Source organism: Talpa occidentalis, unplaced genomic scaffold (assembly GCF_014898055.3).
Source record: "Talpa occidentalis isolate TD23 unplaced genomic scaffold, MPIMG_talOcc4v2.1 talOcc4.9, whole genome shotgun sequence".
NCBI classification, from domain to species: domain Eukaryota; kingdom Metazoa; phylum Chordata; class Mammalia; order Eulipotyphla; family Talpidae; genus Talpa; species Talpa occidentalis.
In genome coordinates, this window is record NW_023605305.1 from 5,989,596 (window position 1) to 6,017,283 (window position 27,688).

General features: G+C 53.6%; 2 protein-coding genes across 2 annotated transcripts in view; one reads left to right on the forward strand and one right to left on the reverse strand.

The window, feature by feature from the left end:
- Positions 1–23,761, forward strand: part of CLCN6 (chloride voltage-gated channel 6) — a 29,155-nt gene extending 5,394 nt beyond the window's left edge. The window contains exons 3-23 of the mRNA XM_037500533.2: positions 1,190–1,255; positions 1,606–1,671; positions 3,489–3,555; positions 6,390–6,496; positions 7,046–7,172; positions 7,736–7,803; positions 8,789–8,847; positions 9,706–9,838; positions 10,396–10,509; positions 10,791–10,957; positions 11,473–11,599; positions 13,671–13,797; positions 14,080–14,233; positions 14,348–14,507; positions 14,590–14,696; positions 15,683–15,869; positions 16,658–16,815; positions 16,962–17,118; positions 18,618–18,725; positions 18,857–18,982; positions 20,098–23,761. Coding sequence (XP_037356430.1) covers positions 1,190–1,255; positions 1,606–1,671; positions 3,489–3,555; positions 6,390–6,496; positions 7,046–7,172; positions 7,736–7,803; positions 8,789–8,847; positions 9,706–9,838; positions 10,396–10,509; positions 10,791–10,957; positions 11,473–11,599; positions 13,671–13,797; positions 14,080–14,233; positions 14,348–14,507; positions 14,590–14,696; positions 15,683–15,869; positions 16,658–16,815; positions 16,962–17,118; positions 18,618–18,725; positions 18,857–18,982; positions 20,098–20,178 — 2,466 coding nt within the window. The 3' untranslated portion in view covers positions 20,179–23,761. The remainder of the gene's footprint in view (positions 1–1,189; positions 1,256–1,605; positions 1,672–3,488; positions 3,556–6,389; positions 6,497–7,045; positions 7,173–7,735; positions 7,804–8,788; positions 8,848–9,705; positions 9,839–10,395; positions 10,510–10,790; positions 10,958–11,472; positions 11,600–13,670; positions 13,798–14,079; positions 14,234–14,347; positions 14,508–14,589; positions 14,697–15,682; positions 15,870–16,657; positions 16,816–16,961; positions 17,119–18,617; positions 18,726–18,856; positions 18,983–20,097) is intronic.
- A 3,015-nt stretch (positions 23,762–26,776) lies between these two features.
- NPPA (natriuretic peptide A) lies at positions 26,777–27,419 on the reverse strand. The gene is made up of 2 exons (XM_037499650.2): positions 27,254–27,419; positions 26,777–27,154 (listed from the first exon to the last, which is right to left on the reverse strand). Exons 1-2 carry the CDS (start codon positions 27,371–27,373, stop codon positions 26,777–26,779), a joined length of 498 nt encoding a protein of 165 aa, XP_037355547.1. The 5' UTR covers positions 27,374–27,419.
- Positions 27,420–27,688: the final 269 nt, after the last annotated feature.

Sequence of the window (27,688 nt, forward strand, 5' to 3'; positions counted from 1 at the left end):
ATAGTGCTAGACTTAACCCTTTGCACCACCAGGGAGGCCCCTCCAGTCCCCTTTTTTAAACAGGAATTTGAATTTGGGGTAGTTGTAATAAATAGTCACATGTCACACCTGTGTTTGCCTGGGGGTGTGGCCCCAGGCCAGGGCCCAGCTTGTTCACTAACTACCCTGGCGGTAGGAAGAGGTTACTGGAAGCAGAGAACATGAGGCAGACCACCTTCTGTTGTCACCACACTGCTGCTTCTCCCTCAATTTATAGAAATAAAATCTCCTTTGAATTGTTTCTTGAAATGTCTCTGACACACCTGCAAATTGTCTGCAGAATAGCAGTGTTCCGTGAAGCACAGTTTAAGGAATACAGCTGCAGACGAAGAATTTTTAGGATCTGGCCTCAATCCCTGCCTCTGCCTAACACAGACTGGAAGTTGCTTGTTACAATAGTCTCCAGATTTGTGTGTCTTGTGACTCACCCCTCTATCACAGATGCTAACAAGAAAAGATACTTAAAAGTAATTGACTTTCTAAATCAGTTGGGCTCTGGTTCACTGAAGTTTATTCATTGAATCAAGTTGGTAACACTGAATGCTGAAGATCTAATATTCAGCTCTGCTTGGATGTTCCGTCAGAGACCAGATGTTTAAAAATAGGTGATTGGGGCCTCCCCGGTGGCGCAGCGGTTGAGCGCTGGGTTTCGAAGCTGCCCACAGCCTCTGCAGCGCCGGTTCGATCCCCAGGCTGCTCCCCGGCCACCGGAGGAGGGTCCCACTTGGCGTGCAGACCTCTCCTGCCGCCCGCTGCTCCCCTCAGCAGTGTACTTCAGTCCTTCTGCCTGCTCTGCTCCCCGCTCTGGCTCTGGTGAATTCTCGCACCCTTCCGCGCTTCTGGCTGTACCCAGTGCTTGTACAAATAAATAAATAAATCTTTAAAAAAAAATAAATAAAATAAATAAAAATAGGTGATTGAAAACTTTTGAGGTATGAACCCTGAGCAGGGCTGCTGAAGTGTTAGGTATAAGAAGTGCAGAGTCAGGTGCTGCCAGGTCTGAGCAGCCTGCAATGCTGCACTGCCCACCCCACCCTCCCGGGAGCCACTGCTCTGCCCATGCCCAGAACCTGGAGTTCCAGCCCTTTGCAAGTGTCGCTAATTCCTCCCCTCTGGTTGTGACTTGTCTGTTCTCATGCCCATCTTTCAGAGTTTGGACTATGACCGCTGTATCAATGACCCTTACCTGGAAGTTTTGGAGACCATGGATAACAAGGTAAGTCCCTTATTGCTTTCTTGAGGTTGAGTAGGTCTTAAGACAGCTGTTCTTTCTGTTTTAAATGCTTCAGTAAATATCCTAACCCCTTTAGATCCCTTTCGCGAGATATCGGCATTTGTTCTTCAGACCTTTATCCTGCCAACCCTAGTCCCCCCTATCGATGCAGCTGCCCCCGCCCCTAGAGTCTTTATTGTAGCACTGTAAAGCACCCAGCCTCTCAGAATTCTGCTGCACTGTGCCCACTGTCCATGCAGAATTTAATCTCAGAGCGATCGACCAAGATACATTCCTTCTCGTACTGATCTGGCCCTGTAACAAACTGAGCCACTCTTTTCCTGTGTAAACAGAAAGGCCGGAGGTATGAGGCAGTGAAGTGGATGATGGTGTTTGCCATTGGCGTCTGCACTGGGCTGGTGAGCAGGCGGGGGCGTGGGGGAGAAGGGGCGGGGGTCAGAGGGTGGGTTCTGGCCGGGCCAATGAGTTGTTTATTGGCATAACAGAGAGGCCTTTCCTTTTTTCCTCTTCTTTTCAAATTAATAATCCTGACACTTGCTTTTGCTTTGCAAACTGAAAGTGAGCCATACAGTCATGCAACTCTGTTGCTCTTTGAAGCACTCAGAGCCTTGGTCCAGACCTATCTCCCAGGCTAGAGTATGGTCCTCTCAGGTAGGTGACGTGGTGGGGAGAGAGCCTGGTGAATGTGATGTCCCTCTGTAGGGGGGCAGCAAAGTAGTGGGAGCACAACCATGAACGTGCCCTTCCTTTTAGCATGGCAGGCCAGCAGGCAGGACACCGTTGCCCTCGGTGAACGTATCGTGCTGTCCTGGGCTGCTTCCCTGGGCACTGCTCATTTAATCCAGAGGTAGAACTGGTGATTGTGGGCAGAGGAATAAACCTAAATGCATGGGGATCTGGGGTCAGGGCCTTCAGGAATGAATCACAAACAAGAAAAGATTAGGCAGCATTGGCGAGATTTAGCAGCACAAGGTCTGGACCGTCTGGCTGACTTACCATGGATTAGCCTGGAGGAGAAGCTGGAATGTTCACAGGCTGTCAAAAGGAGGTGTCAGATCTGATTTTCCACCAATACAGTGTCAGAGTAGGGGATGGTCTTAGTCCGTTCAGGTGTATGTAGCAAAAATCCCATAGACTAGACAGCTTAGGCAATAATTACTTCTCACAGATCTAGAGACTGCACAGTCATGGTGCCAACAGTTTTCATGTCTGGTGATAGCCCAACTTCTGGCTGACAGCTGGCTGTCCTTTGGCTCTGTCTTCACATGGCGGAAGGGGCAAGAGGTCCCTCTGGGGTCTGTTTTCTAAGGACATGAATTCCATGCATGAGGGTCTCACCTTCATTATCTAATGATCCACCAAAGGCCCCCACCTTTTAATACCATCACAATGGGGCTTAGAATTTCATCATGTTAATCTTGGGGAAACAGAAACAATCAGTCTAGAACTGGGGTTACATGTTTTCCTAAGCAGTGGCCTGGAATGGGCCCCAGGTCTCCTATTTAATGCTGTGGGATGTACCTTTGAAATATCGTCAGCATGTCTTTAATATAGGCACGAGAGTCAAGCACGATTTTTCTCTTCATGTCACTTGTCACATTTTTACTGTAATAAATTTAGAGGTCGAGGGACATCTCACTAACGACTAAATGGCATTCAAAAGGCTCTGTGGTGGCATTCAGTGGATGCCCTTGGGGGAAACTTGGGTTGATTTGTTATATTGAAATTTCAGTGTCTGTTTTGCTATCTGTGTTTCTGGTCACAGATTTCTCTGTAATAAGTGTAGCCATTAGCCGTCCAGTCGCTTGCTTTCATACCAAGCTCCTTCACGCTGCCATTTATCGCTCCGAGCCCCTTGACCTGGCCCCTTGTGCTGCACGCCAGCAGACCTGCCTCTATTAGGTAGCACCAGCTTCTCCCGCTACTGGTTCTCTCATCCTTTGCTCTGCCACCACCTTTTGCTTCAATACTGGAAAAAGTTTTCAGGCCTTGGCTTGAAAGGAGGCAGAGTTAGAGGCGGAAAGCCTGTGATCCGAGCCATGGCTATCAGAAGTCTTTCCAGTTTCCTTAGAGCCCTGAGCAAGGACCTCCGACAAGGGTCTAGTGGGCCTTGAGAGGTTTTCTGTTATTTACCTGGGAGCCACTGGCCAGTTGTCAACATGGTGATGAGGGTGGGTGAGGGGGGCCGTGCCTGATGCTGGCTTGCTCTTCACAGGTGGGTCTCTTTGTGGACTTCTTTGTGCGCCTCTTCACCCAGATCAAGTTTGGAGTGGTGCAAGCCTGTATCCTTTTCACTGTCTTTGGTGTTCCTGGATGTCATCGGTCATTGACTTTGCTTTCTTGCCCAGAATTGAGTGTAACTTTTTTAAAAAAGATTTTATTTATTTTTGCATAGAAGAACTGGGGTATAGGCCAGAGGCGTGGGAGGGTGAGAGAATTCACCAGAGAGAGTGGGGAGACGAACAGGCAGATCCACTTTATTTATTTATTTTTTTTAAGATTGATTTATTTGTTTATATAAGCACTGGGTACATACAGTCTGAAGTGCGGGAGGGTAAGAGAACTCACCAGAGCCAAAGTGGGGAGCAGATCAGGCAGACTGACGAAATACACTGCTGAGGGGAGCAGCGGGTGGCAGGAGAGTCTGCGTGCCATGTGGGACCCTCGCCTGGTGGCCAGGGATTGAACCAGTGCTGCAGAGGCTGCGGGCAGCTTCGCAACCCAGCACTTAACCGCTGTGCCACCGAGGAGGCCCAGATCCACTTTAATATGCTGCTGAGGGGAGCAGTGGGGAAACAGGAGAGGTCTTCTCCACCAGGTGGGACAGCTCTCTGGCCGGGGATCGAACTCAGGCCGTAGGGGTGATAGCGCTGAGACTAAACCCCTGCACCACCAGGGAGACCCACTAAGTGAGTTTAACATTAGATATAATCTTTGAAGAGCTGTGTATTAGCCATTGGGCTTTAAGTTTTTAATCATCATTGAATGGCACCAAAGGATAATGGAGAACGTCTATGGTTCATGGTTAGCAAGACGCAAATGCCAGAAAGATGCCTGTTTGCCTCAGCCAACCTGTGAATTCAATGCAATACCCATCAAAGTTCCAGTAGGATTTTTTGTGGAACTTGAACACTCTCTTCCTAAATTTGTATAGAAAAATCAAAAGACGTCGAGACAGCTTTGAACCACAGGTTGGGGACTTGCTGTCTTAGTTGTCAAGATGCCTATGATTTAAGGTCTAGTGTTAAAACTGTCAGATTGGTGCAGAAATACCCAGTTCAACCAATAGGAAACAAGAGAAGCAGAAACTGGCCCATGGGTATATAGAAGTGTGGTGAAATGCAGCATTAGGGTTATAAGTCAGTGAGGAAGCAATGGAATATAAGATGCTGGGACATTAGCTTTATATATATGGAAAAATATATTTATATTACACTAAAAATTAATTCTGGGTGGGTCAAGTGCAAATAGGCAAAATAGTAGTTTCAGAGACCATGTTATATCAAAAGTAGGGAATCGTTTCTTACAACTCCAAAGGCATGAGGTGAAAGGGAAAAGACTGAAAAACCTATCTACATTAAGTACTATACTTACTCAAAAAACCAAAACCCACAAAGAAGAACAATAAAACACCATAAGCCAAATAAACAAGTGTGCAGCCTGCCTGGGAGAGGTTGTTCACTGTGCATTGAAGAGCCACGTAATTACAATCCAGAATAAAGGAAAGAACTGTAACTCAATAAGAGCCCAACTACCCAGGTACCCTTCAGCAGGTGAATGGATAGAGAAGCCATATATCCAGTGGAATATTACCCAGCCCTGAAGAAGGATGAGGTGGTGGCATTTGGCACAAAATAGATGGACTTTGAGGTGATTTTGTTGAGTGAAATCAGTCAAAACATAAAAGAGAGATTACATATGGTTTCACTCATCTGCGGAATATAAATACCTAATTGTGTGTACAATTACACACAAATAATAGAAGAAATTAAAATGTGAACTTGGCAAAAAAGAAGATAATGGTTACCGGGGGAATAGGAGGAAGGGTGGAGGGGATGGAGGAGGGAAGCAGGTGGGGTACGGGCACGGGTGGTTTGTTGGAGGGTAAACAACAATAAAACAGAGCCCAGCAGGAAGGGGAGCCCGACAGGACGTGGGTGGCAGGTCAGGGGAGAAAGGTTGACCTTGCCACCACCTGAGAGATGCAGATTCAGTTCCTAGGAAGGTACCCCTGCCTGTGGCTCAGGAGCCCCTCTTATCCGTGTGGGTCTAGGCGACAGAGGTGTCTGTGCAGCTTTTTCATGGCAAAAGTTGAAACCACCCCAAATGTATGGTTCAGAAAACTGTGGTATGTTCATGTGATTTAAGTTTATACAAACATTCAGAGGGGTGAACCAGAGCTGTTTTCCATCTACATGGCAAATTCTCAAAGCCTTAACGGCGGGGTGGGGAGGAAACCGTGGGATGTCCATCCAGTAATAGTTCCACTTTAGTAACAACCTGGAACAATCTGGACAGTGAGGGCAGTGTCTGGGGAAGGCCTACATGATTGCAGGTTAGTGGCGTCTCTCCGAAGAGGGAGCAAGAGCAACATGAAGGTGGTTGTTTTTCAGTGGCATTTAATGTTTTATTTTTTAAAACATCCGGAACAAAGATGACACAGTGTTGAGTTGGGTGAGATTGGGCCTGTGGGGTGTGGATGTAACTTTTGATTTTTAATGTTTGAAATAGTTCATCATTAAAAAGGGTTCCCAGTGCTGCTGATGTAGAAGACATCTCAGCAATTTTTAAGAAATGTATGTATGGTGAGGCGCAGCAGACCTCGCCTGTCTCCCCACTGCTCCCCTCAGCAATGTGTTTCAGTAGATCCGCCTGTTCTCCCCACTCTGTCTCTGGTGAATCCTCTCACCCCCTGCACTTCTGGCCTGTACCCCAGTTCTTGTATGCATAAATAAATAAAAATAAATCTTTAAAAAAAAAAAGGAAATGTATGTGTGGAGGACAGGCAGCTGTGCAGTAAGCAGTCAGCATATTCTAGAAAAGAAGCCACACCACTTCCAGTCATGGCAGGAAAGCCCTGGCTACCGGCACATTTCCCTTAACCTCATGTCTGTAGCGGTGGAAGAATGTAGCCAGAAAGGCTGCCTTGCCTTGTCCCTCCTTGAACTCTTGGGTTTCAACTTGACCTTTGTCTTCTTGGCAAGCCTTCTGGTCCTCATTGAGGTGAGGTGTGGGTGTCGCCCTTTTGCTGACATTTTGGATTCTGGCACTCATGTTCTCCATCTCCATTTCTGGGATGTCAGAAATGGATTCAGACCTCGAATATAGGTGCCTGCAGAAAGTGGCCACTTAGAGATGTTTCTGAAAGTGAAGCTTCAGCCCCTGGTGAGGTTGAAGAGGAAAGATCTCGATTAGTAGGGCGCTGCAAGGCCTCAGCAGCACATTTGAATTGACTTGGGTACCCAGGCCCCCCTCAGACAAAAGAGCTCTGGGTCTCCAGATGTGGGGGCGGCCTACATCTGGAGACCCAGGCTCCCAGGCAAGGTGGAATCAGCAGGACCCTGTTAGAAGTGCAGTTCCTCCTGCCTCCCCTCCCCTACCAGGTCAGAAACTCAGGGAGAGTCCTAGCGATTTCCTTTTAACAGACCCAACAAGTGAGGCTGAGGCAGCTAATGAAGAGGGTCCATTGCCCTCTTGAGGGGTGAGGGTGTTGAGAGTAGGCTTCAGAACCCATGAATTGTGATTTGTGGGTGCGCCTCCTCTCCCCGTCAGCCCGTGGCGGCGGGTTCCGGGATCCCTGAGATCAAGTGCTATCTGAACGGAGTGAAGGTGCCCGGAATCGTCCGCCTCCGGACCCTGCTGTGCAAAGTCTTTGGGGTGCTGTTCAGTGTGGCTGGAGGTAAGGAGTCGCTTCCTGTCTCTGAGCCCCCATGTATCCGGGGTAGAGATGACAGAATTGTTCTGGGTGTAAATAGATTCAGATTTGCAGGGCCCGCCCTCAAGCGAATCTCGCACCTTTTGCCGGTTGGTGACTGTCAGCGCAGGTACTGTTAGGAAGCTACCGCCTGGCGCGGCAGCAAACGCTGGGCTTGGAAGTAGAGTGTCCACCTGGTGGGTTTGTGGGGCTAACTTTCAGCAGTCAGCACACCTCCTGTAGGACCAGCCAGATGACAAGTATTTTAGGTGATGTGGGCCAAGAGGCAAACAGAGGATATGATGTAAATACATAAACTTCCAACTCTCTGGCTGTGCAAAAACAGGCACATGGGCTGCCGCTTGCTAACCCCCTAAAGAGTCTTTTGTTTCTTGGAGCAAGACTTTAAACAGCTTGTTTGATGGGACTTGGCTCACTCTTTCCCTTATAAAGTGATATGATCATCTCTGTTTTATAATCGTCGAGAGAAAGGTCTCCCGACCTGGAGACCGTTCTGTGCTGACCGTGGTCTCCTTCACCTGTCCCAGGGCTCTTTGTGGGGAAGGAAGGCCCCATGATCCACAGTGGCGCGGTGGTGGGAGCTGGCCTGCCGCAGGTAAGAGCCAGTGGCCGGGAGGGGGCGTCCCTCAGCGCGGAAAAATCCATTCGGAGCCCCATGTGAGGGAGTCTGATGCCCGTGGAAGTTGAGAAAACTCTAGTTTGTCTCCTGGGAGGGCTTGTCTCCGGGAGGGTGGGCAACAGGTGCCTACGAGTTTTAAGGAGGCCCTGCTGCACCCTGGAAGGAAAAATGCGACATAGAGATGACGTTTAAATGAAAGTCGCCTGGGGGTCCCCTGGCTACTCCTGAGCACCCCACATTGTCCCAGTACTGCCCAGCCCCGGACCACCAGCAGGGGCGGTGCTGCTCCCTCTGAAGTGCACAGGCATCATGTGCGCAGCTCCCCGTGTCCCCACCCCTTGCTCCTTTCTTTAAACTGAATCACCTGGAGAGATTCATTGGCCTCCTCCTCCTCATGCCTGGATGAGGAGACTGAGGCTCCCAAAGGGGCCAGCTCAGGACTGCGAACTCTCCAGACACCGGTTCTCAGTGCTCCTACGGCCCCTCAGTTGTCAGGCAAAGGCAAGAGGGGAGTCTTTCCTCCTGAGCCCATCTTTTCCTCTCTTGCTGCCGCCCCGACTCCTCCCCACTGGCTCCCCGCTTTCAGAAGTGAGCCCAGAGGCCCCAGGGCTCAGAGCCAGGTCTGGGCAGCGAGAGACTTTGTTTCAAAAGTTCGCTCTCCGGGCACTTTCCTTGACCACACGCCCTTTCAGTTCCTCCCAAGCCTCCGCTCAGCCGGTTCCCCTTGTTCTTTCCGACTTGTTGAATATGTACAAGACGCACTTTCCAAAGACCCTGGAAATGTGGGGGCAGGAAAAGGAGTCCTTCCCAGTCCCAGGTGTAACTTCTTTATTTCCAAGTTGCTGTTCTGGACTCAGCCCTTCAGCACACCTGTCCAGGGGGGCGCTTAGGGGACCCCCCAGCCACGACCACCCAGGCTTCAGATTCCTAAGCTCCTCTCTCTGTTTTCCCCTTGTTTTAGTGCCAGAGCATCTCCTTACGGAAGATCCAGTTTAACTTCCCCTATTTCCGAAGCGACAGGTATGGAAAAGTTAGGATCTGGTGTTTTTGAAGAAACGGTTAATTTACTCCTACTCTGCGCGGCCCGTGCCCTGGCCAGCTCACGGCCTCCTCTCTGGGCGGCTGTGCCGGAAGCCCAACGCACAGGAAGGGGGTGGGCTTTGAATTCTCTTCCTGAAAACAAGCGCAGGGGCCACGCGGAAGCCTGGCCCTGCTCTGTTGCGCCATAAGGCCTGGACCGTCTCAGACGATGGAGGAGACAGTCCAAGATCGAAATCGCAACCAAGAAAGTCGTGTTCTGACTTTGGCAAGAATGTGTTTTATTTCCCCAAGTGCTTACTCCACCAGCCGCCTCTCTGGGTCGCCTTTCTGGTGGTCTTCTCACTGGAATTTTTCATGCTGTGGGCTGGGTGTGTCCCTGACCTACACGCCTTGCAAGGCCCATGGAACCGGAGCCGGGGTCAGCGATGTCCCCTCTTCTTGGCACTCCTGCAAGTCACTGTTGCTGCCCTTCTCTCTGTACCCAGCACATTGGCATTTTCCCTGGTGCTGGGGCTTCTGGAAGGAAGGCCTGGAGAGAATGTGTCTCAGCAGGACAGCCCGACTTCTTCCACCCACCTCCTGCCGGTGCTGGGGCTCCTTGCTCACAGTCAGCAAATGACGGGGAGCCCCTCCACCCACAGGCACCCGGCTGGGGAGGGCCTCTGACTCCTTGGTGAACTGTGTGTGCCCCCGAGTCTGTCTTACCAGAGCCCTGCCCTTCATCTGCCCGACCGTTCGCAGGGTGTGAGAGGGGATGCTGGAAATGAGGTGAAAAGCTGCCTCTTGCACCCAAGGGCTCTGTCGGGGATCAACCAGCTCTTTCTCTTCCCTCCTCAGAGACAAGCGGGACTTTGTATCGGCAGGGGCAGCTGCCGGAGTCGCTGCGGCTTTTGGGGCTCCCATCGGGGGTACCTTATTCAGTCTGGAGGAGGGCTCGTCTTTCTGGAACCAAGGGCTGACGTGGAAAGTGGTGAGGAGGACCTGCAGTGAGCACTTGTCAGCTTGGCCACGCCCCAGTAATTAGGCTGGACACCCCGCTTGATTTTCCACCTGTACTTAGATGAGACCAGGAGACCTTGGCTTTACTGGAAATTCCCCTAGACACCCATAACCTCCAAACTCTAGACTCCCCATGTTCATGTCCTCCCCACCCTCCAAGCTGTCACCCCCACATCAAATTGCTGTTACCCTTTGGGTGAATCATCCAAAAAGAATACTTGAAACTGGCCTTGGCGTCAGGCCAGCAGTGGCAAAACATGGCCTGACTCCGAGTTCCTCGCCTGGAGGCGTCTGTTCTCCCTCGAGTGCTTTCTGTTCCTCGTTCGCCCAGGATCAGGCCCACAGGAGGCTGTTTGAGTGAAAACTTCTCATGGCCTGGCTTGTGCCAGGTCCATCCCACTTGAGTTATGACCCCCGGGGGCCCTGGATCCAGTCTAGACCAGAGTCTCCAGAGCAGTAGGGTCAGCTCAGGGAGAAGGCGGGGTGTGTTGTGATTAAACGCTCTTGTTTCTGTCGCCTGTCCCCTAGCTCTTTTGTTCCATGTCTGCCACCTTCACCCTCAACTTCTTTCGTTCTGGGATCCAGTTTGAAAGTTGGGGTTCCTTCCAGCTCCCTGGACTGCTGAACTTCGGCGAGTTTAAGGTATGTTTGGTCCTTTCCTCCAGAATTTCTTGACCCATGAGAATTGCTCTAAACTTCAGTGCCTGGGAGCAGTGGTCAGTAGGGTAGGTACAGTGTCCAGCGGGTGTCTCTGCCGCGTGGCCCCCTGTGCCTGCCCGTGCCTGGCCCGGCAGGACCAGCACTGCTGCGCTGGTGCTTGCAGAGAGAAGGCCGCCTCGCCGCTCACTCTGTCTTCTCCGCCTGTCCTTCCTGGTCTCATGGGCTCTGGTTTTTCTCTCTCCCTCCCTTGCCCCTTCTCTCAGTGCTCTGACTCTGATAAAAAATGTCATCTCTGGACAGCTATGGATTTGGGTTTCTTCGTCGTGATGGGGGTCATTGGGGGCCTCCTGGGAGCCACATTCAACTGTCTGAACAAGAGGCTTGCAAAGTACCGTATGCGAAACGTGCACCCGAAACCTAAGCTCGTCAGGTACCTGTGCAGTTGCCCCCAGCCGGCCATGGCTCCCTGAGCTCTGTGTGACCAGGCCACCTCGCCCCAGGAAGGCCGTTGTGAGACCAGACCCTGCTCCCTCCACCAGTGCCTCGTGTCTGGTGCTAGAACATAGACAGGGTCCTGACCCTGCTCTGGGACAGGCCTGAAGGCCGAGTCTGAGCGGCCTTTACAGCAGAGCTCCGCTGACTCCCAGCCTCTCTTGACCTGACCAGGACAGAAGGGCCCAGGAGACTGGCCCCAGGGACCTGAGATGGAAGGCTGGCTGCTTTGTTCTTGGCGAGAGAGGATGTGGGTGCGTGGCTGTGTTGTTGGCCCCGCTTTCCACACAATGGGAGCTGGAAACACGCAGGTGGCCACGCAGTCTCACTGTGCCGCTGCACCACATGCAGGGGCTGCTGGGCCTGCTCAGGGCAGTGAGGGCTGGGGGCAGGCTGGGTGGTCGCTGAGTTCCTGAGACCAGGACATCTCGTCATGCTGCACTTTGCTTCCAGAGTCCTGGAGAGCCTCCTGGTGTCCCTGGTCACCACCGTGGCGGTGTTCGTGGCCTCCATGGTGTTGGGAGAATGCAGGCCAATGTCGTCTTCGAGTCAAATCGGTAATGGCTCATTCCAGCTCCAGGTAACCCCAGTGCACCCGCGACCTCTGTCCTACACCCACAAGGAAGAATCCAGAAATGCTTGCCTGTGTTTAGAACTAATAGCTGTTGGGGTTCATCGCTTCACACACCTGTGTCAGGTGACTAAGAGAGAGAAGGGTGACAGTCACCTTTCCCAAAAGAGGACATGTACATTCCTGCTCTTTTTTACTTTGGGGAGCCATCCCAGCCATCATGCACACACACACGCTTGCACACACATGCGCACATGCTCATGCACACACTCACGTACACATGAACACCCCTAACTGGAAACAGAAGCTTAGGAAGCTGAGTTCACGTCTTCCAGCCCCAGTTTGCTCTCTCTGTCCCTGAAAGGTGCCCACCAGCCTCACCCACATGATTGTGGGGAGGACTTGTCTCCTTAGGGTGAACAGCAGTCCTGGCTCTTCCCAGCATCCTTTGGTCTGAGAACAGCTGGAATGTAGATCTGGTTGGCCACATTTGGCCCTTGGCAACTGCGTGTTCTTCACCCCCAGGCTAAGAATGACCTTTATATTTTTAAAGGGTTGTAATAAAAAAAAAAGCAGTAGAATGTGCCAGAGAGACAGCATGTGGCCTACAAAGTCTGAAATATTTACTGTCTGCCTCTTCACAGAAAGAATTTGCTGTCCCCTGTTGCTAGTTATTCCCTAGGCCAGCTCATTCTGAGACCTCTAGCTTCCAAAGTGTGTTCTAAGGAATACTGACACGTGATTCAGAGCCAAGCAGATGGACAAGAATCCTGGGGCTAAGTGGGTTGACCACAACTCAGAAAGCCTCACTGGCACAGGACATTCCAGGGCTCTCAGTGCCTTTCAGTGTTGTGGGTGTCTGGGGTATTTGTTGTGTGCCAAGTATTCTAAGTACTTGACATCCGTGACTTCATTTATTCCCCACCACCACTGTGTTGGCAGGTAGTAGTACCCCCATTTTACAGATGAGGAAACAGAGGCAAAGTAAGGACTTACCAAGATCACTCAGCTAGTGATGTGTAGCTTGGGGTAGGTTTTATTCCTGTTTTGCCAGGAAACTGAAGCTTCACAAAATAAAGTTCTTTCCCAAGTTCACTCGGGAGCAGCAGAGTGAGAGCCGAATCTACCTGATGACAGCCTGTTCTTTGTTTCGCCAGGAGCCCTGGCTCCCAGCAGGTGCCCTGTTGCTTTCCAGTGCCCTTAACTGGAAAGAGTCCTCTTCTCTCCAGAGACCCTTGGGACTGGCGTTCCTCCATGCATATTCTGGAAACACCAGACTATGGGGTCCACCAGGGGTCCTCTCAGCTTCACCGCTCACTGTTCCGTGCACATTTCTCCTTTGCCAGCTTCTCCCTGCCAGGTTCTGCCAATAGGGGGTGCTGTCCTCTCCCGTCGGGCAGCCTTAATCTGCCCTTATTCCAGCCAGGGTCACCCGAGGGAGTTACGCAAACCTATCACCTCTAACTGTTACCGTGCCCGTGTAAGGGCGTCTCTGGATGTCATCGGTAGAACTGAATCCAGGAGAATGTGTGTCCTTAGTCATTTTCTAAAGACATTCCACGCGCATGCCTGGTGACGGGTCTGGAGTACGTGCTGGTGTCAGCGGGAAGGCCAGGGACTGTCACCCTCCAAAAGCTCTCGTCCGCCAGTGAGTCAGGCGGGGCCGAATCTCACCTCTCCACGATGGGGAGAGCAAGAGTGAAATGTGGAGAGACAGTCTCTTCTTTCCCCACTTTAGATTTTATTCAGCCAGATGGGGCTTGGGGGGAGAGGCAGCCAGAATCAGTGTCTGCATCCACCCTGGAAGAGGACGCGGAGCCAAGGCCAAGGTGAATCCCAGTTGTAGTTACGCGGTCACGATGAGCGTGAATAGGCCAAGGTCTTCCTCCTGATTCTTTCATTCTCAAAATGCAAAGCCTGCAGCACCGCGCTGGCTGATCTTGGGTGTGCATCCTCTTTTGCCTCCTGTTTAATATTGGGTATAACTTGCAAGCCCGACTCCACCAGCCACAGACGCCCCGCCCGAGACACAGGGTTTCCTGACCGGGCGCTGGTGTAACTCCCGACTTCTGCTCCTCAGGTCATATCGGAAGACGTGAATTCAAGCATCAAAACCTTTTTCTGCCCCAATGACACCTACAATGACATGGCCACGCTCTTCTTCAACCCCCAGGAGTCGGCCATCCTTCAGCTTTTCCACCAGGACGGTGAGTGTCTGCCCTGGCCAGCTGGCCCGTGAGCGGCCCCCTTCCCCGCACCCCCCCACCCCCAGCAGGAGCAGGGCTTCACCTTTGTCCGCCAACCCAGACAAGGTCAGTGCTTCTGCCAGTGCCTGGAGAGCTGCCTGGGCCCGGGGGGACCTGGCAGGGGCCGAGGGGCTGGTGGGCAGGGCTGGTTTGGTTTGGTGCCTGCAGAACCGGTTCAGCGTGAAGAGCCGTGTCTGGTGGACGTCTGCCTTGCTGGGACTCAGGTGGGTCCTTGCCTTGCAGGTACTTTCAGCCCCATCACTTTGGCCCTGTTCTTCGTCTTCTACTTCTTGCTCGCGTGCTGGACGTACGGCCTTTCTGTCCCAAGTGGCCTTTTTGTGCCTTCTCTGCTGTGTGGAGCTGCTTTTGGACGTTTAGTTGCCAACGTCCTCAAGAGGTACCGTGAGCGTGCGTGTGTGAACCCCCTGAAGAGCGCGGACCATGGACTGTGTTCCTCCCGCCCTCCACCCCGAAGGATTCTGAGCCGCGTCTCGGTTTCTCGCCCCACCAGCTACATTGGATTGGGCCACATCTATTCGGGCACCTTTGCCCTGATCGGTGCCGCAGCCTTCCTGGGCGGGGTCGTCCGGATGACTATCAGCCTCACGGTCATCCTGATCGAGTCCACCAACGAGATCACGTACGGGCTTCCCATCATGATCACCCTGATGGTGAGCTCCGCTTCTGGCTCTCCAGGCCCGGGGCCAAGTGCACCCCACCGCTGCGCGGCCTCAAGTCCCTGCTGTGTTACAGGTGGCCAAATGGACGGGGGACCTTTTCAATAAGGGCATCTATGACATCCACGTGGGCCTGCGAGGCGTGCCGCTTCTGGAATGGGAGACAGAGGTGGAGATGGACAAGTGAGGCCATGATTTCTCCTCGTGCTGGTTCAGAATGCATAAACTCTGGGGCCAGGGCCCATGGGTGTTCAGGGAAGAAATGGGAATTCAGGTTCCTAGGAGGGAAGAGGTGAGGCAGTAAATAGCGACAGGGAGGTCCTTCAAACAGCACTCAGGTTTGGGGGTGTCGCAGAGCCCAGGGTGCTGGCAGCTCAGGGCAGGGTGGGGGCAGAGGAGAGTGGGCCGCTTGGCGGTTTGGTTCGGTTCCTATGGCATTCTGGTTAATCTGAAAAGAAGCTTCTGGATGAAGTCTTTGTGTGGTTGAGGATTTAAGTCTCCCGTGTGCCCGATGATGTGTCCTGTCAACGGCAGTGATTCCAGCATCATCACCAAATGCTCCCCTGGCCCACGAACAGTTTAGGCCGCCCGCATCCACATATCGCACCAGGCCCTAGTGGTCAGCTGTAGGGGGCAGCAGGCTTTCCTGTAAAGGTCCAGAGAGTAAATCTCTAGCTCTGCCAGCCGTGAGGCCTGTCACACCATCCAGCGCCTCATGTGTGAGTGTGTGCGCACAGCTGGCTTGCTCTGTGGGGCTCTGTGGTCTAAAGGGGTCCCCCAGAGGTTTCTTATAAATCTCCATGATACAGTGAGCGGCTCGGTGGTGAGGTGTGGCAAGTGCCACGGTGTGATGAGGAGGGAGGGCCAAGCCCTGGGCAAGTGCAGAGGGTCAGTGGTAAGGGGACATTCGTGTGGATTGAGGGGTCACGCCCCAGCAGTGTGACAGCACAGGGATGGGTATGCCAGGCCTCGGAACCGCCTGGGCGGTTCTATCCAAGGGGATAGAAGTACCAAGGACTGTGGGGTGTGCTCAAGGAGCCGCCAGAGATGGTTCAGAAGAGCGCCCCCGGGTGGTCTGGGAAGTACAGGGGGCCACAAGCTGCTCACAGCTTGTTCCTGGGGTGCTGGGAGCTCCCTGCTGAGACTGCACGGTTCCCCTCCCTCGCCAGACTGAGAGCCAGTGACATCATGGAGCCCAACCTGACCTACGTGTACCCGCACACCCGCATCCAGTCCCTGGTCAGCATCCTGCGCACCACAGTCCACCACGCCTTCCCCGTGGTCACTGAGAACCGCGGCAACGAGAAGGAGTTCATGAAGGGCAACCAGCTCATCAGCAACAACATCAAGTTCAAGGTGAGCAGAGCAGCCTGAGAGGCGGATTAGCAGCCAGCGGCTCTTTGCAGCTCACGTGCTATAGCTGCTCCCCCTGCGGGACCCATTGGCTCTTGGGGGGCATCAGCCCTGCTTAGCGTGTGTGAGGGAGTGAGCTTGGGCTCGACAGCGAGTCTGGCCTCTGCTAGGCCATCAGGATGTGTGTCCAGTCTCCCTGCAGTCGGCGTGTGGACAGACCATTTTCAGTGCCAGTTGTGTCAGGGAGAGCCCTGGAGCTGCCAACAGCAAAGACAGACTTTGACCTACTTAGAAAGAAGGTGAATCCGTCAGAGCCCACGGGACTGGCGGCAAGCTGAGGCGCGGCACAGATGCTTTGGCAGGCGGGCGGCTTAGCGTGGCGGGGGCGGCCATTCCTGATTCGACATCCAGGCAGGGGGAAGCCCCATTGCTTCCCTGGGGCCATGTGCCCTTGGCTTTGGGGATAGGTGCACACCATCCCACCAAGATCTGAAGGGAAGGAGGGGCTGTACCCCAAGACTGGAGAATTGGGCTGCTGTTCCCCAGTTCAAGGAGGAGAGGTGCTAGGCCGGCAAAGACCACGGGGCCTGGGGCTCCGCAGCTTCTTGAGTCACAAGCCCAGAGCCGCTGTGAGGAGGCTGCGTTCCTCCATGAGCTCAGGCTCGTACCCCTCATGTCCCCCAAATCCTGCGGCCCGGTTGCTGCTGCTGTTGCCACGTTGGTGCATCCACACGCCGCACACCCCGACCTCCCTCGTCGAGCTTGTGTCCAGGGCGCCCTCCTGTCCACAGAAGTCCAGCATCCTCACGCGGGCGGGTGAGCAGCGCAGACGCAGCCAGTCCATGAAGTCCTACCCGTCGAGCGAGCTGCGGAACATGTGTGACGAGCACGTCGCCTCCGAGGAGCCAGCCGAGAAGGAGGACCTGCTGCAGCAGATGCTGGAGCGCAGGTGAGAGCCAGTCCACGGGGCTGCGGAAGGGCCCGCCCCGGGCTCCACGGCAGGGAGCCCCGAGTTCCTTGGGCGCCTGGGGCGGGGCGGCATGGACGTGGTGCTGCTGCAGGAGTGCTAGGCAGCGTGTGGTTTTTGTGTGCCAGATACACTCCCTACCCCAACCTGTACCCCGACCAGTCCCCGAGTGAAGACTGGACCATGGAGGAGCGCTTCCGCCCGCTCACCTTCCACGGCCTGATCCTGCGCTCGCAGCTCGTCACGCTGCTCGTCCGGGGCGTCTGCTACTCTGAGAGTCAGTCGGTGAGTCGTCCGCTCGGGTCTCGTGCTTTGGGAAGGCGCAGGTGGCAGGACACAGCCCCGTCCTTTGGGTCCTTGGGAGGCTGAGGGTCCCCTCTGCAGTCGGCAGCGTCTTACCAGGCGATGCCGGGCAGCGTGTGAGGCTCCCTCCAGCCCTTGTCCACTCGGCCTCGAGTTCTGCCGGCCTGCAGCTGCTCAATAGTTCTACATTTTCATTTCTGATATAAGCCTTAACCTGTGTCGTCAGCAGAAACGCTGCTCCTCCCACCAACTCCTCTGTGGTTTTCTTTTTCCCTCATTTGGTTCTTGGGCAGTCAGGGTGGTGGCTTGTTCAGACTTGTCCCCTTGGCCACCCGAGACGCACTTGCCCTCAGATGCTTCAACCCCTCAGACGGAGCTGGACAAGCAGCCAGAGACCCGATTTCCACGCCGACTCCCGGCTGCAGTCTGGCCGTGGGAGGCCGGCTGGGGTCACTCATGACTGGCCTGGCAGTGGGCAGCTAACGAGGGGGTGGTCCAGGGTTCGGAGATATGACCAGGGAGGGCCAGCCTGGCAGAGGTGGGGCAGAAGGTGCTGTGCAGTTGAGGAGGTCGGAGGAGTGAAGCAGAGGGTCACGGAGGACTCGCCTGCCTGCTGGAGCCCACCAGAGCCTGCCGATAAAGCGCTGGGGACCCTTGCTGCTTGGCAGGCAGTGGGCTAGAGAGCTGTGTGCAGAGTGGAATTAGGGGCGAGGGTCACAGCAGCACAGGGACACTGAGAGCAGTGGGGCAGCCAGGACGCAGGGTGACCGTGAGAGGCCTGAGCGCTGAGCCCAGAGGGGTGCGGCCAGGCTGTCGGGGCCCTTCCCTGGGACAGCCGTAGCCGTTGTCATGCACTGGGTGGCTTCAAGCCGCAGGGATTTTTCCTTTCCTGGTTCTCGAGGTCAGCGTGAATTTCCAGGGCCTCAGGCCTCTGGGGGCTCCCAGGGAGGTGCCTTCCTGCCTCTTCCTGGCTCGTGCTGGTGGCTGCAGTCCTTCCTCCACGGTGGAGGCTTTGCTCCAGTCTGCCCCCGTCGGCCTCCCTGGACTTCCTCTCCTCTTTCTGGAAGGACACCAGTCATTGGCTGTAGGGCTCACCCTGATCCAACATGACCGCATCCCGACTCTATCCCAAGACCCGATATCTAATAAGACACGCGCAGGTGCCAGGCTTGTGGACTTGGACTTCTCTTCCGGGGGATGCAAGGGAGTCCACCTCGCTGCTATGAATTTTTTCTTTCTTGCTTAAACTTCAGAGTAACCCATGTTCATTTAACAGATGAAGAAAGGGAAATTCAGAGAGGTTGTCCGAGGTGACTTGGCTGGGAATTGGCCGAGAACTGCCTGGGATGAGGCGTTCTCGCCCTAAAGCCCTGCCGTCCGGCCCCTGCTCCAGGCCGCCACCAGGCTGTGGGAGGGGGGTCTAGATGTGGCCTCCCGCTGCCGTGCTTGGTGCAAGGCCAGTGTCTTGGTTGGAAATGCAGAGCGCCAGCCAGCCTCGCCTGTCCTACGCCGAGATGGCCGAGGATTACCCTCGCTACCCTGACATCCACGACCTGGACCTGACCCTGCTGAACCCCAGGATGATCGTGGTGAGAAGGGCTGCGCCTTTGGGACAGTCTGCCAGAAAAAAGGCCAGAGTCCTCCCTGCGTGGACGGCTGTCCCCTCGTCCTGTTTGGACACACCTGCTGTAGGTGACCTGTGGTTTCTTTTCCTCTGCAGGATGTCACCCCATATATGAACCCTTCGCCCTTCACTGTCTCACCCAACACCCACGTCTCCCAAGTTTTCAACCTGTTCAGAACCATGGGCCTGCGGCACTTGCCGGTGGTGAACGCAGTGGGCGAGGTGAGTCTGGGCCTTGGCAGGTGGAGGGGCTGCCTGCGGATGGGCTGGCCTGCATTTGTCCACCCGCCCACCTTCTAGAAAGGATTCTCTCCCCACAGTGCTGTTTATAAGCCAGGGCTTCTCACCCAAGAGGAAACATCAGAATCCCACGGGGATCTTTCTCTGACTAAGTACACCCTCAAAGTTCTCCCACCAGGAGTGAGGAGGAAAAGTGGGGTGTGGCCCCCTCCCCCATAGCTCAGCAAACCTCTCCCCTTTGCCTCCTGCGGTTTCTTCTAGGCCAGCTCCACTTGGGCCAGCAGAGGGCGCCCGTGTCACACCGACCTTTCTCGCCACCATGTAGGGCCCTCTCCTGAAATGGTTCCAGAACAGGGGCCTGTGCTGCCTGTCTCATGTCTTCCCAACCGCCCTCACCCTGCCCCCACTCTGACCCCATCGTGGGAATTTGTGTCAGTAAATGAGAGAATTTCTAGCAAAATACTTGGAGAGTTTGAAAAGATACAATACCTGGTCATTTGTGCTGGGGGCATTTCCATTTTTTCCTATTTCTTAGAATTCCCCTTTTTTCTTGTTACCTGAGTGTGACTATTTGACTGTAGAAAAATCAGAAAATACAAGTAAACACAAAAAGAGAAACCTACCTCTTATCTCCCCAGAGGCAGCTTATTCACATTTCAAGGTAGAGTCTGTCTTTTTCTCTGCAACTAGATATAGAGGTTTTACACAGCAAGCTTCCTGAAAACCTTATCACTGTTCGCAGTGACTTCTCCCTTACCCTACAGAGAGGGCTGCCTGTGCAGAAAGCCTCCGCTATGGCTGTTTTAATGGCCTGCGGGCTCCCCACTGCATGGCTGTCTGGTCTGCTCAGTCCTGTCGTGGATATTGATTGGGTGTCCCTGTGGACACCCGTTTAGATATGTCCAAGCCGTGCTCTAGGACTGACACCTCTTGAAGGTCACAGAGTCGTGGCCACATCGACGCTGACCTATCCCGCACGGCCAGGCCGGCGGCCAGTCCGCTCTCGCCACCCTGGGCCAGGCAAGCACTGTCCGCTCAGACTCTCGCCACCGGGTCTTGCCCTGCGGGTGACGTGGGTCTTTCTCTCCTGGTCCTAGATCGTTGGCATCATCACACGACACAACCTGACCACCGAGTTCCTGCAGGCCCGGCTGCGACAGCACTACCAGACCCTCTGAGGCTGCCTCACTGCCACACGCCAGCCCACCCACCCCTGGAGCTGCCAGGGTGGGCGGCTTGCCCTGTTCTGCCCCCACGGCTGGGGCTGTTCTGGGCACTCAAGATTTCCAGCTGCCCCCTCGCTCAGAAAGCCTGCAGTCCCTGAGCGCGCTGCTCTGAGGCCTGGGACAGCGTGGGCCCGTCATCAGTTTGGGCTTGTCTGACTCTCAGCAAGTGTCATCCCCTTTCCTGCCCCCACGTCCCTACCATCCAGTGTTGGCACAGGCCCCTCCCCTGACACGCCAGGACCAGAGGGGAAGTCAGCTCACCCCAGGAGGGTGACCCCAGAGCAGTTTTCCTACCCGCTTTGCTGCTTCCTCGGGACCCAGCTGTTGCCTTAAACCATGACGGCCGTGGCTCTGGCCCGTTCCGACACTCGGGGGCCAGTTCCAAAGTCAGTGAATGTCTCAACTTAGGAATTGGCACCCAGAAACCTGTCCAGTCTTTGAGGTTCTCACTCGACATCTCTGGCAATGGATTTTAGGGAGGTTTCTCCTGGATGTGAGCTGGCACCCTGGGCTCCCCACGTCATTTGAGTCTCCTTAAAACCACACCCTCCAGAAGCACAAAGCACCCAAGCCCCATGGCCAGCTCTAAACCACAGGCCTAGCACCGGGGCAGGTGGATGCCTGTCCTAACCTTTGACCCTGAAGCTTGCTCGCCTTCCCCCACTCAAGGCCACCCCTCGCGCTGCCCGGCTCGCCCTCTCCGTTGAATTCCTAAACCTTCTTAAGTTTGACCTCTGTCTTCCCAGGGAAGCAGCCACAGCCCAGAGGACCTTGGCTTTACCCTCTAAGTCAACTAAAAGCAGGGCACCCCTAGATAGAACTGCTTCGCTTGACTCGGGGAACGGTACGGGCATTTATGATGGAAAGGGGGCTCCTAAAAGGTACGTGATGTGGCTTGAAAAGCATGTGCCTTGGTAAAGCAGGTGGCTCATTTGAGGAAGAAGAAGAGGTGTCTGCCCTTCACAGGCATCCCCACCACCCCCTGCCCCCGCCGCTGCTGGCCAGCCCCAGCCTGTGGGCGTGCTGGCCCCTGGGGTGCTCAGAATGGGGGCTTCAGGCAGGTCTGCAGTGCTGCGGGGGCTGTGCTGGGGAGGGGAAGATGCTTCCTGCCAGCGCATGCTCTGAGGTTCTAGCATTAAACACTGGGAGTCTCCCTCTGTCTTTCAGTGACTCAGTTTCCCTCCAGGCTGCTTGGTCTCTCCCCGCCCCCAGTAGGCTCCCTTGGGCATCAGACATTTCCCTTCTTTTCTTGCCCTCTGTGTGCACTGTGGCTTGTCAGCATCTGGACACAGCCGCAGCCCTGCGGAGGGGCTTCGGGACCCAGGGGTGGTCATTCACGCCAGGTGGTTTTTATCATGGAAGGGGCCTGAGGGGTCCTGTCCCTGAGGCACCTCTTTCCTCCCCTCTGCGGGGCCTGGGGTGTCAGGGCATGCTGGGGCTTGGGGAGGGGGGCTCTGCACCCTTTCCACCTTATTATTCTTATCATCTTGATCAAAATTACTTTGAATTCTAAATGTCTCAGCATCTCGGAAGCACTTACATGCAAAATGTGTATGAAACAATAAATAGCTAGGAAAATCCCAAGGACCAAAAATGTTGCGACAGGAGCTTTGTCGCCTCTTTGCAGCACAACGCAGTGAGGGACACAGCAGTCGTGGAGCAGGTTGGCAAGGCCAGACTCTGCTTCTTGAGCAGAGAAGTTCTTGTGCCATTGGTTGAAAGCACCCAGGCTGGTAAAGCTGACCGTGCGACAGTGGTAGGAGTACGGGCCGGAGGGTGGGATAGGAATGGGGGACAAGTTTTACAAGGGACAGGGAAGGGGACATCACGACCCTCCATCAAGAGCCATTTGCGTCAGCAAAGTATTTGATGTTACCACAGGCAGAGCATCCCAAGATCACCGCGGAGACAGTCCCATAATCAGGTCAGCAGCGGCCTTGACGTCCCCGGGCTGCCGCCTGATACGGGCTCTGCTCCGTAGGAGGTCTAGGAACGCTCTGCTGTGATGTGTAGATAGCAGATAGGTCACAGTTGCCCATGAGTGGCCAGCTAGTAGCCAGCTCATGGGAACCCACACAAAAAGGCAAGCCCTGCCCCTCACTGTCCCTCCCTGTGTTTCTGTCCCTTTTCCTCCCCTGCGTCTCGCTGTGCGCATCTCCCTTGCCTCTTAGTTTTAAGGCTGCGCTCAAAACTGGGCCACGTTGTTTCTTCCTTTTATTAAGAAGGGGACCAATGGCTGAAGCATCAGAGATGCTGAATCCCCTCTTCCCGCCCTCCTGAGCTGCAGAACCAGAGGCCCATGGGGTAGCTCCCCCCAAGGACCGCAGCCTCTGGGGTAGGTTCACCAGCCGCTGACTTCAGGCCTGCGTTGGGGAACGTGGCTGGAATCCCTCCCTCCTGCACATCCTGTTGTGTTTTGGTCACCAGATCCTTGGCTTCCCTCGCCCCGGCAACAGTGGAATGCAACCGCCTCCCTCCCCTGACCCAACTGGAGGCCAGGGAGGACCCAGGCCCCAGGAAAGGACATTTCCTGTCCTCTGTTGGCCTCTGCCCTTTCCAGATCAGCCCAAAGACAGCCGTTAGAGCAAAACCACTGGCAGCTTTGCGCCTTTGATTTTCATTAGAGACTGGCATTTCCAACACCTCACCTCCAGCCTCCCCTTGCCACCTGGTGACATGCACCCCATAGATAAAACTCACAGAGGGGGCTCCGGGGCTGGCTAAGGGGGTTCCTGTGTTTCGTCTTCAGCCTGGCATTCATGGTGGTGATTGGGGGTGGGGCGCAGGGTCCTGTCCTGACTGGGCCCTTTGTGCCCTGGGGCTGATTTGCTCACGATCATGTTGAACTAAGGTTCCTGGCTTGAATGGAGCTTGCTCGACCCCCGGCATCCCCTGCACGGGAGTGCTACTCTCATGACCCTGGGGGTCTGTATGCACCCGGGGGTCTCAGTGTTGCCCCAGCGGCCCCTGTGGACTCGCTGCTCATTCACAGCAGCAGCTTCCCCCTCCTGTTTGCACTGTTTGTTTCTACAGTAATGTTAGCTAATTCCACCGTGTATATAAATTGTATTTTTTTTAATTTGTATAATTCTATTTTTATTTGAACTTTTGGAACTCGGAGGTTCTCGTAACCATAACATGTCAGAATAAAATGTCGTCACGTCTCCTCTAGCCCTTTGTCTCTGCCGCTTTAGTGCATACTGGACTTTTATTTTACTGCCTCTTTTTCTAATATGGAAAACTTGCAAAGCTTGAGGGTAGCTTTATAGCCTTGTTTCTCCTTCCACACCTCTCCCAGAGGAACACTTCCCAGGGCCACTCTCCACCTTCGTGATCGGAACCAATTCAGCCCTGTGAGTCTTAGCAAAACCCACAGAATCACACCCTCCTGTTTCTGCCTTCAAATGGACACTGGGAGACTTGTTTACTGATCTCCCTCCTCCCGCGAGCGCCGCCCATGTCGGCTGCTGCTCCCCACACCAGCTGGACAGTCATCCGTTTGTGCTCCCGGCAGTGTCGTGCTGGGAGCTGGCCCCTCAAGGTTTGTGCCACATCCAGCCAAGGAGAAATGCTACCGGTGCTGGGTCTCTGGGTGTTTAGACCTTGGGACTTGCTTCTGTTGGTGCAATTGACATTGCTTCTTGTTCACTTTCGGTTTTCCCAGCATGGAGACTTTCTTTTACTGAGCTGCTCCTAGCTGCCCTTACCCGCCATGGTGGAAGCGATCTCAGTTAATCATTCACATCGCTCCACCTGCCAAGTTCCCTCTCAGTTCCAGGGGCATCTTCTGCCCTGGTATTTGGCACCTTCCATCCATCCCATGAGAACCCACTGTCACGGGGACGCCTCAGGCATGTGCCCAGATTCCTGCTTTTCCCCTCCCTGCCACTCCTGCTTCCCAGCACCGGTGCTCAGCAGCCAGGTTTGGGCAAACGCTTCTCCTCCTGTCTAACTCTGTCCTTGTTAGTCACCCCCTGCTTCTTGGTTTCCTGCCTTCTATGTTCAAAGTGCACTTAAGGACATTTTTAGTGGAAGTGGTTAGAGTTCTTTCCCCACCTCCACTCCCTAACCATCAATTCTTTGCTCACCGCCCCCATTCTCTCTACAGGGAGTAAATTGCTACCGTATTTCCTCTTTTCCTAATTTCTGTACAAGAAAACAGTATCAGTTCGACTACGTGCTGCAGGGGGGCTACTGAAGGGTCATCAGGGACAGCCAATTGCATTCCAAGGCAGGTTGTGTCCAGATGGTAGCTACTAACAAAATGCTGCTAACAAAGATCTTAATTTGTGCTGGGCACGTTATCTCAAGGAAGGCTTCCTGGAAGAAATGGTCTTGGCAACGAGCCTGGAAAAATGAATAGAATGGTCTCAGGAGCACTGGATAAAGGGAATTCCAGGTGGAAGGAACTACATCAAGCACATGGAGAACCAAGCATGTAAGTGAAGGGGGTATTGGAGGAGTGTCATAGAAGACGATATGGTGTTGGGGGTACACAGGAGGGGGAGGGGAGTACTACTTTCTGTTGTGGATCAACTTAGTGCCTGATATTTTCTGCCTAAGACAACAGCCTTTTTAGAAACAGGTAAAAACTGTCTTCCCCAGTGGCTCCCACCTCAATAAAATCTGCAAGCCTGACTTAGGGAAAGATGGTGGCTATTTCTCAAACACGCGCCAGAACCCCAAAGGCCCATAAGCTTGCAGTTTGTCAACATAGCAAACATTACTGTCTTCACTTTGTTCAGCTTTTGAACCCAAAACATTGTACCTATTCTTCCTAAAATGAGTTCACTCAGCTCCATAGCCAACTCTCAAAACGTAGCAGAGAAAATTTAATGCTCTCATTTTATAAATGTGCCTCAAAAAATAACTAATCAGGGCCTCCCCTGGTGGCGCAGCGATTGAGCGCTGGGCTGCAAAGCTGCCCACAGCCTCTGCAGCGCTGGTTCGATCCCCGGCCGCCGGTGAGGGTCCCACATGGCGTGCAGACCTCTCCTGCTGCGCCTGCTGCTCCCCTCAGCAGTGTATTTCTTTGTCAGTCTGCCTGTTCTGTTCCCCGCTCTGGCTCTGGTGAATTCTCTCACCCTCCCGCACTTCTGACTGTACCCAGTGCTTGTATAAATAAATAAATAAATCTTTTAAAAAAAAAAAAAAAACAAAAAACAAATCCCAAGGTGTGCAAAAAAAAATCCGATATTTGTGAGTTTCCATCACTCTCACTATGGGCAAACCTAAGTAAAAATACATTCCTTTGCTGTTTCCTAGGGCCTTTTGGTATCCATGATCAGGCTGGAGTGAAGTCAGCATATTGAGAGCTGCAGCTTGAGCCCCAACTCCACTCAAAGGAAAAAAAAAAAAACAGGGAGGAAGGAATGAAAGGAGGAATGTGTCAAGCCCACAGGATGTCCAACACCCAGAGCAAGCTCAGTGTGAAGTATGGACACTGGCTGATGTGTAAGTGCAGGTTCACTCACAGTAACAAATGTTCCACTCTGCACTTGATGGATCTGGGCCAAGGGACCCCTTGGTACTTTCACAATTCTTCTAGATTTCTGAATGTTTAAAATTAAATGAAATCATCTTTCCTTTAAAAGAAATTTTTAAATGTTCCACTCTGGTGGGGATGGTCTGTGCAGGTCGGGGCTGGACAGAGCTGAATACAGGGTTTCTGCTAAATTTCACAGTGAGCTGAAAACTGCTCTAAAAAATAAAGCTTACTAATTATTTTTTAAAGGAGCTAGAAAGAAAGGGAGCATTCCTCTCTGACAAAAGGTAAAATGAAAAGTTTTAGCAGGCTGAATTCTCTTCCCTGGAAATAAAAGAAATCACGCCAATCCAGGCCATTGTCCTCTGTCCATGGTGCTGAATTTTATTCACGTTTCAAAGCGCTGTCAGTAACAGGTGAGGGTCTTCCCTAACATTTAATGCGTAGGTGGGAGAGGTGGAGAAGCCACAATTAAACCACTTTATCTACACTTAGCATAAAATGTGAAAATGTTGACCGGAGGCTGCAGCTTGGATCGGTTGCTCCTCACAACCAGGTCCTCGGGTGGTGAGATCGAAGTGAGAGACCCAGGGATGAGGGCCTGGATCACCTTTTCCTCCCTGGCCATTATCTTCGGTACTGCAAACAGAACACAGACATGTTTGGCTTGATGACTGGCTGTACTGGAAAATTCAGCTTCCTAGGACTCCCCATCAGTCTCCACACCAGCCTGACGACCCCCCACCCCTCCAGGTTTCATGAGATGGTGCAGGAGTTACTCATTAGAAGCCAATAAGGTTGGCCCCGGTAGGTTGCATCTAATCCGTTGGGATCTCTGAATTCTGGGGAGTAATGTGGACTACCCACCACCAGTACAAAGGGGACTTGGCCCCATGATCCTTTAATTTTCCAGTGGTAGTAACTTTCATTTCGATTAGAACATTCTAGTAGCTGAGGACAGTATCATTGTCCTGAGACTCACAGTCACCCACCTAGTTGGGGCAGAAACTTCAAAGGGAATCAACTTCGGCCTGAGTCCTTGGTAGTATTTTTTGACACCTCATGTCAAAAAATTTTTTGACACCCCATCCCATTTCCACACCCAGTTCTTCTTACCCGGAAGCTGTTGCAGCCCAGTCCACTCTGGGTGCCAATCCTGTCCATCCTGCCCCCAAAGCAACTGGACCTCCGCAAGCTCCGAGGGGCAGCGAGCAGGGCCCTGAGCTTGCTCTTCAGGAGGGCAGATCTATCGGAGGAGTCCCAGGGGCCCTGCCCCAGGACACCCCCATCTCTCTGGCCTGGGCTGACCTCCCCAGTCCAGGAAGGCACCTCAGGGAGGGGGCTGAGAGCTGCCCCAGCTTCTTCATTCTGCTCCCTTAGTGCTTGTGGGGGCACAACCTCCTCTTCTAAAGGCATCTTGTCCTCCAGATGGTCCAGCAAATTCTTTACAAAGGAAAAACACAGAGAGGGAGTGGCTCAGTGACTGGGTGCAGTCCCAGAGACCCCGGTCCCAGACTGCAGCCCCTCTCCTTCAGGTCCTACCTTGAAATCCATCAGATCTGCGTTGGACACAGGGCCGTACACAGGGTTGGCTCCGCTTTGCCCTGAGAGCTGGACCACCACAAAGAGGAGGAAGCTCGCTGTGATGGTGGAGAAGCGCATTCTGGCGTCGGTCAAGGAGCAGGCCCCTCTGGTTTCCCTCTCTTGGATTTTGTCCGTCTCTGTCTCCCAGCTGCCCTGCGCCTCCTCTTTTTATAGCCCCCCAGCTCTCCAGGAGCGCAAAACGGATGAAACCCTCCCCATTCTGTCACTTGCAGTGATAAAGCAGCTGAGTGAGGAGCGAGCAGATGATGCCCTTTTAAAGTTATCAGTCCTGCGGAGCTGGTCACAGCCCCTTCGCCTGCAGCAGCCGTGGCAACCCCCGGTCCTCAGCTGCAAGAGCCACATTCTTGTTGATTTGCCTCAAGAGGCTCCCAC

What these genes read in the sequence shown, in the direction of transcription:
- NPPA (XM_037499650.2), bottom strand. Translation starts at nt 27,373, where the DNA reads ATGCGCTTCTCCACCATCACAGCGAGCTTCCTCCTCTTTGTGGTGGTC. An exon ending in CAGATCTGATGGATTTCAAG is followed by an intron (nt 27,155 to 27,253) that starts GTAGGACCTGAA and finishes TCCTTTGTAAAG; the next exon opens with AATTTGCTGGACCATCTGGA.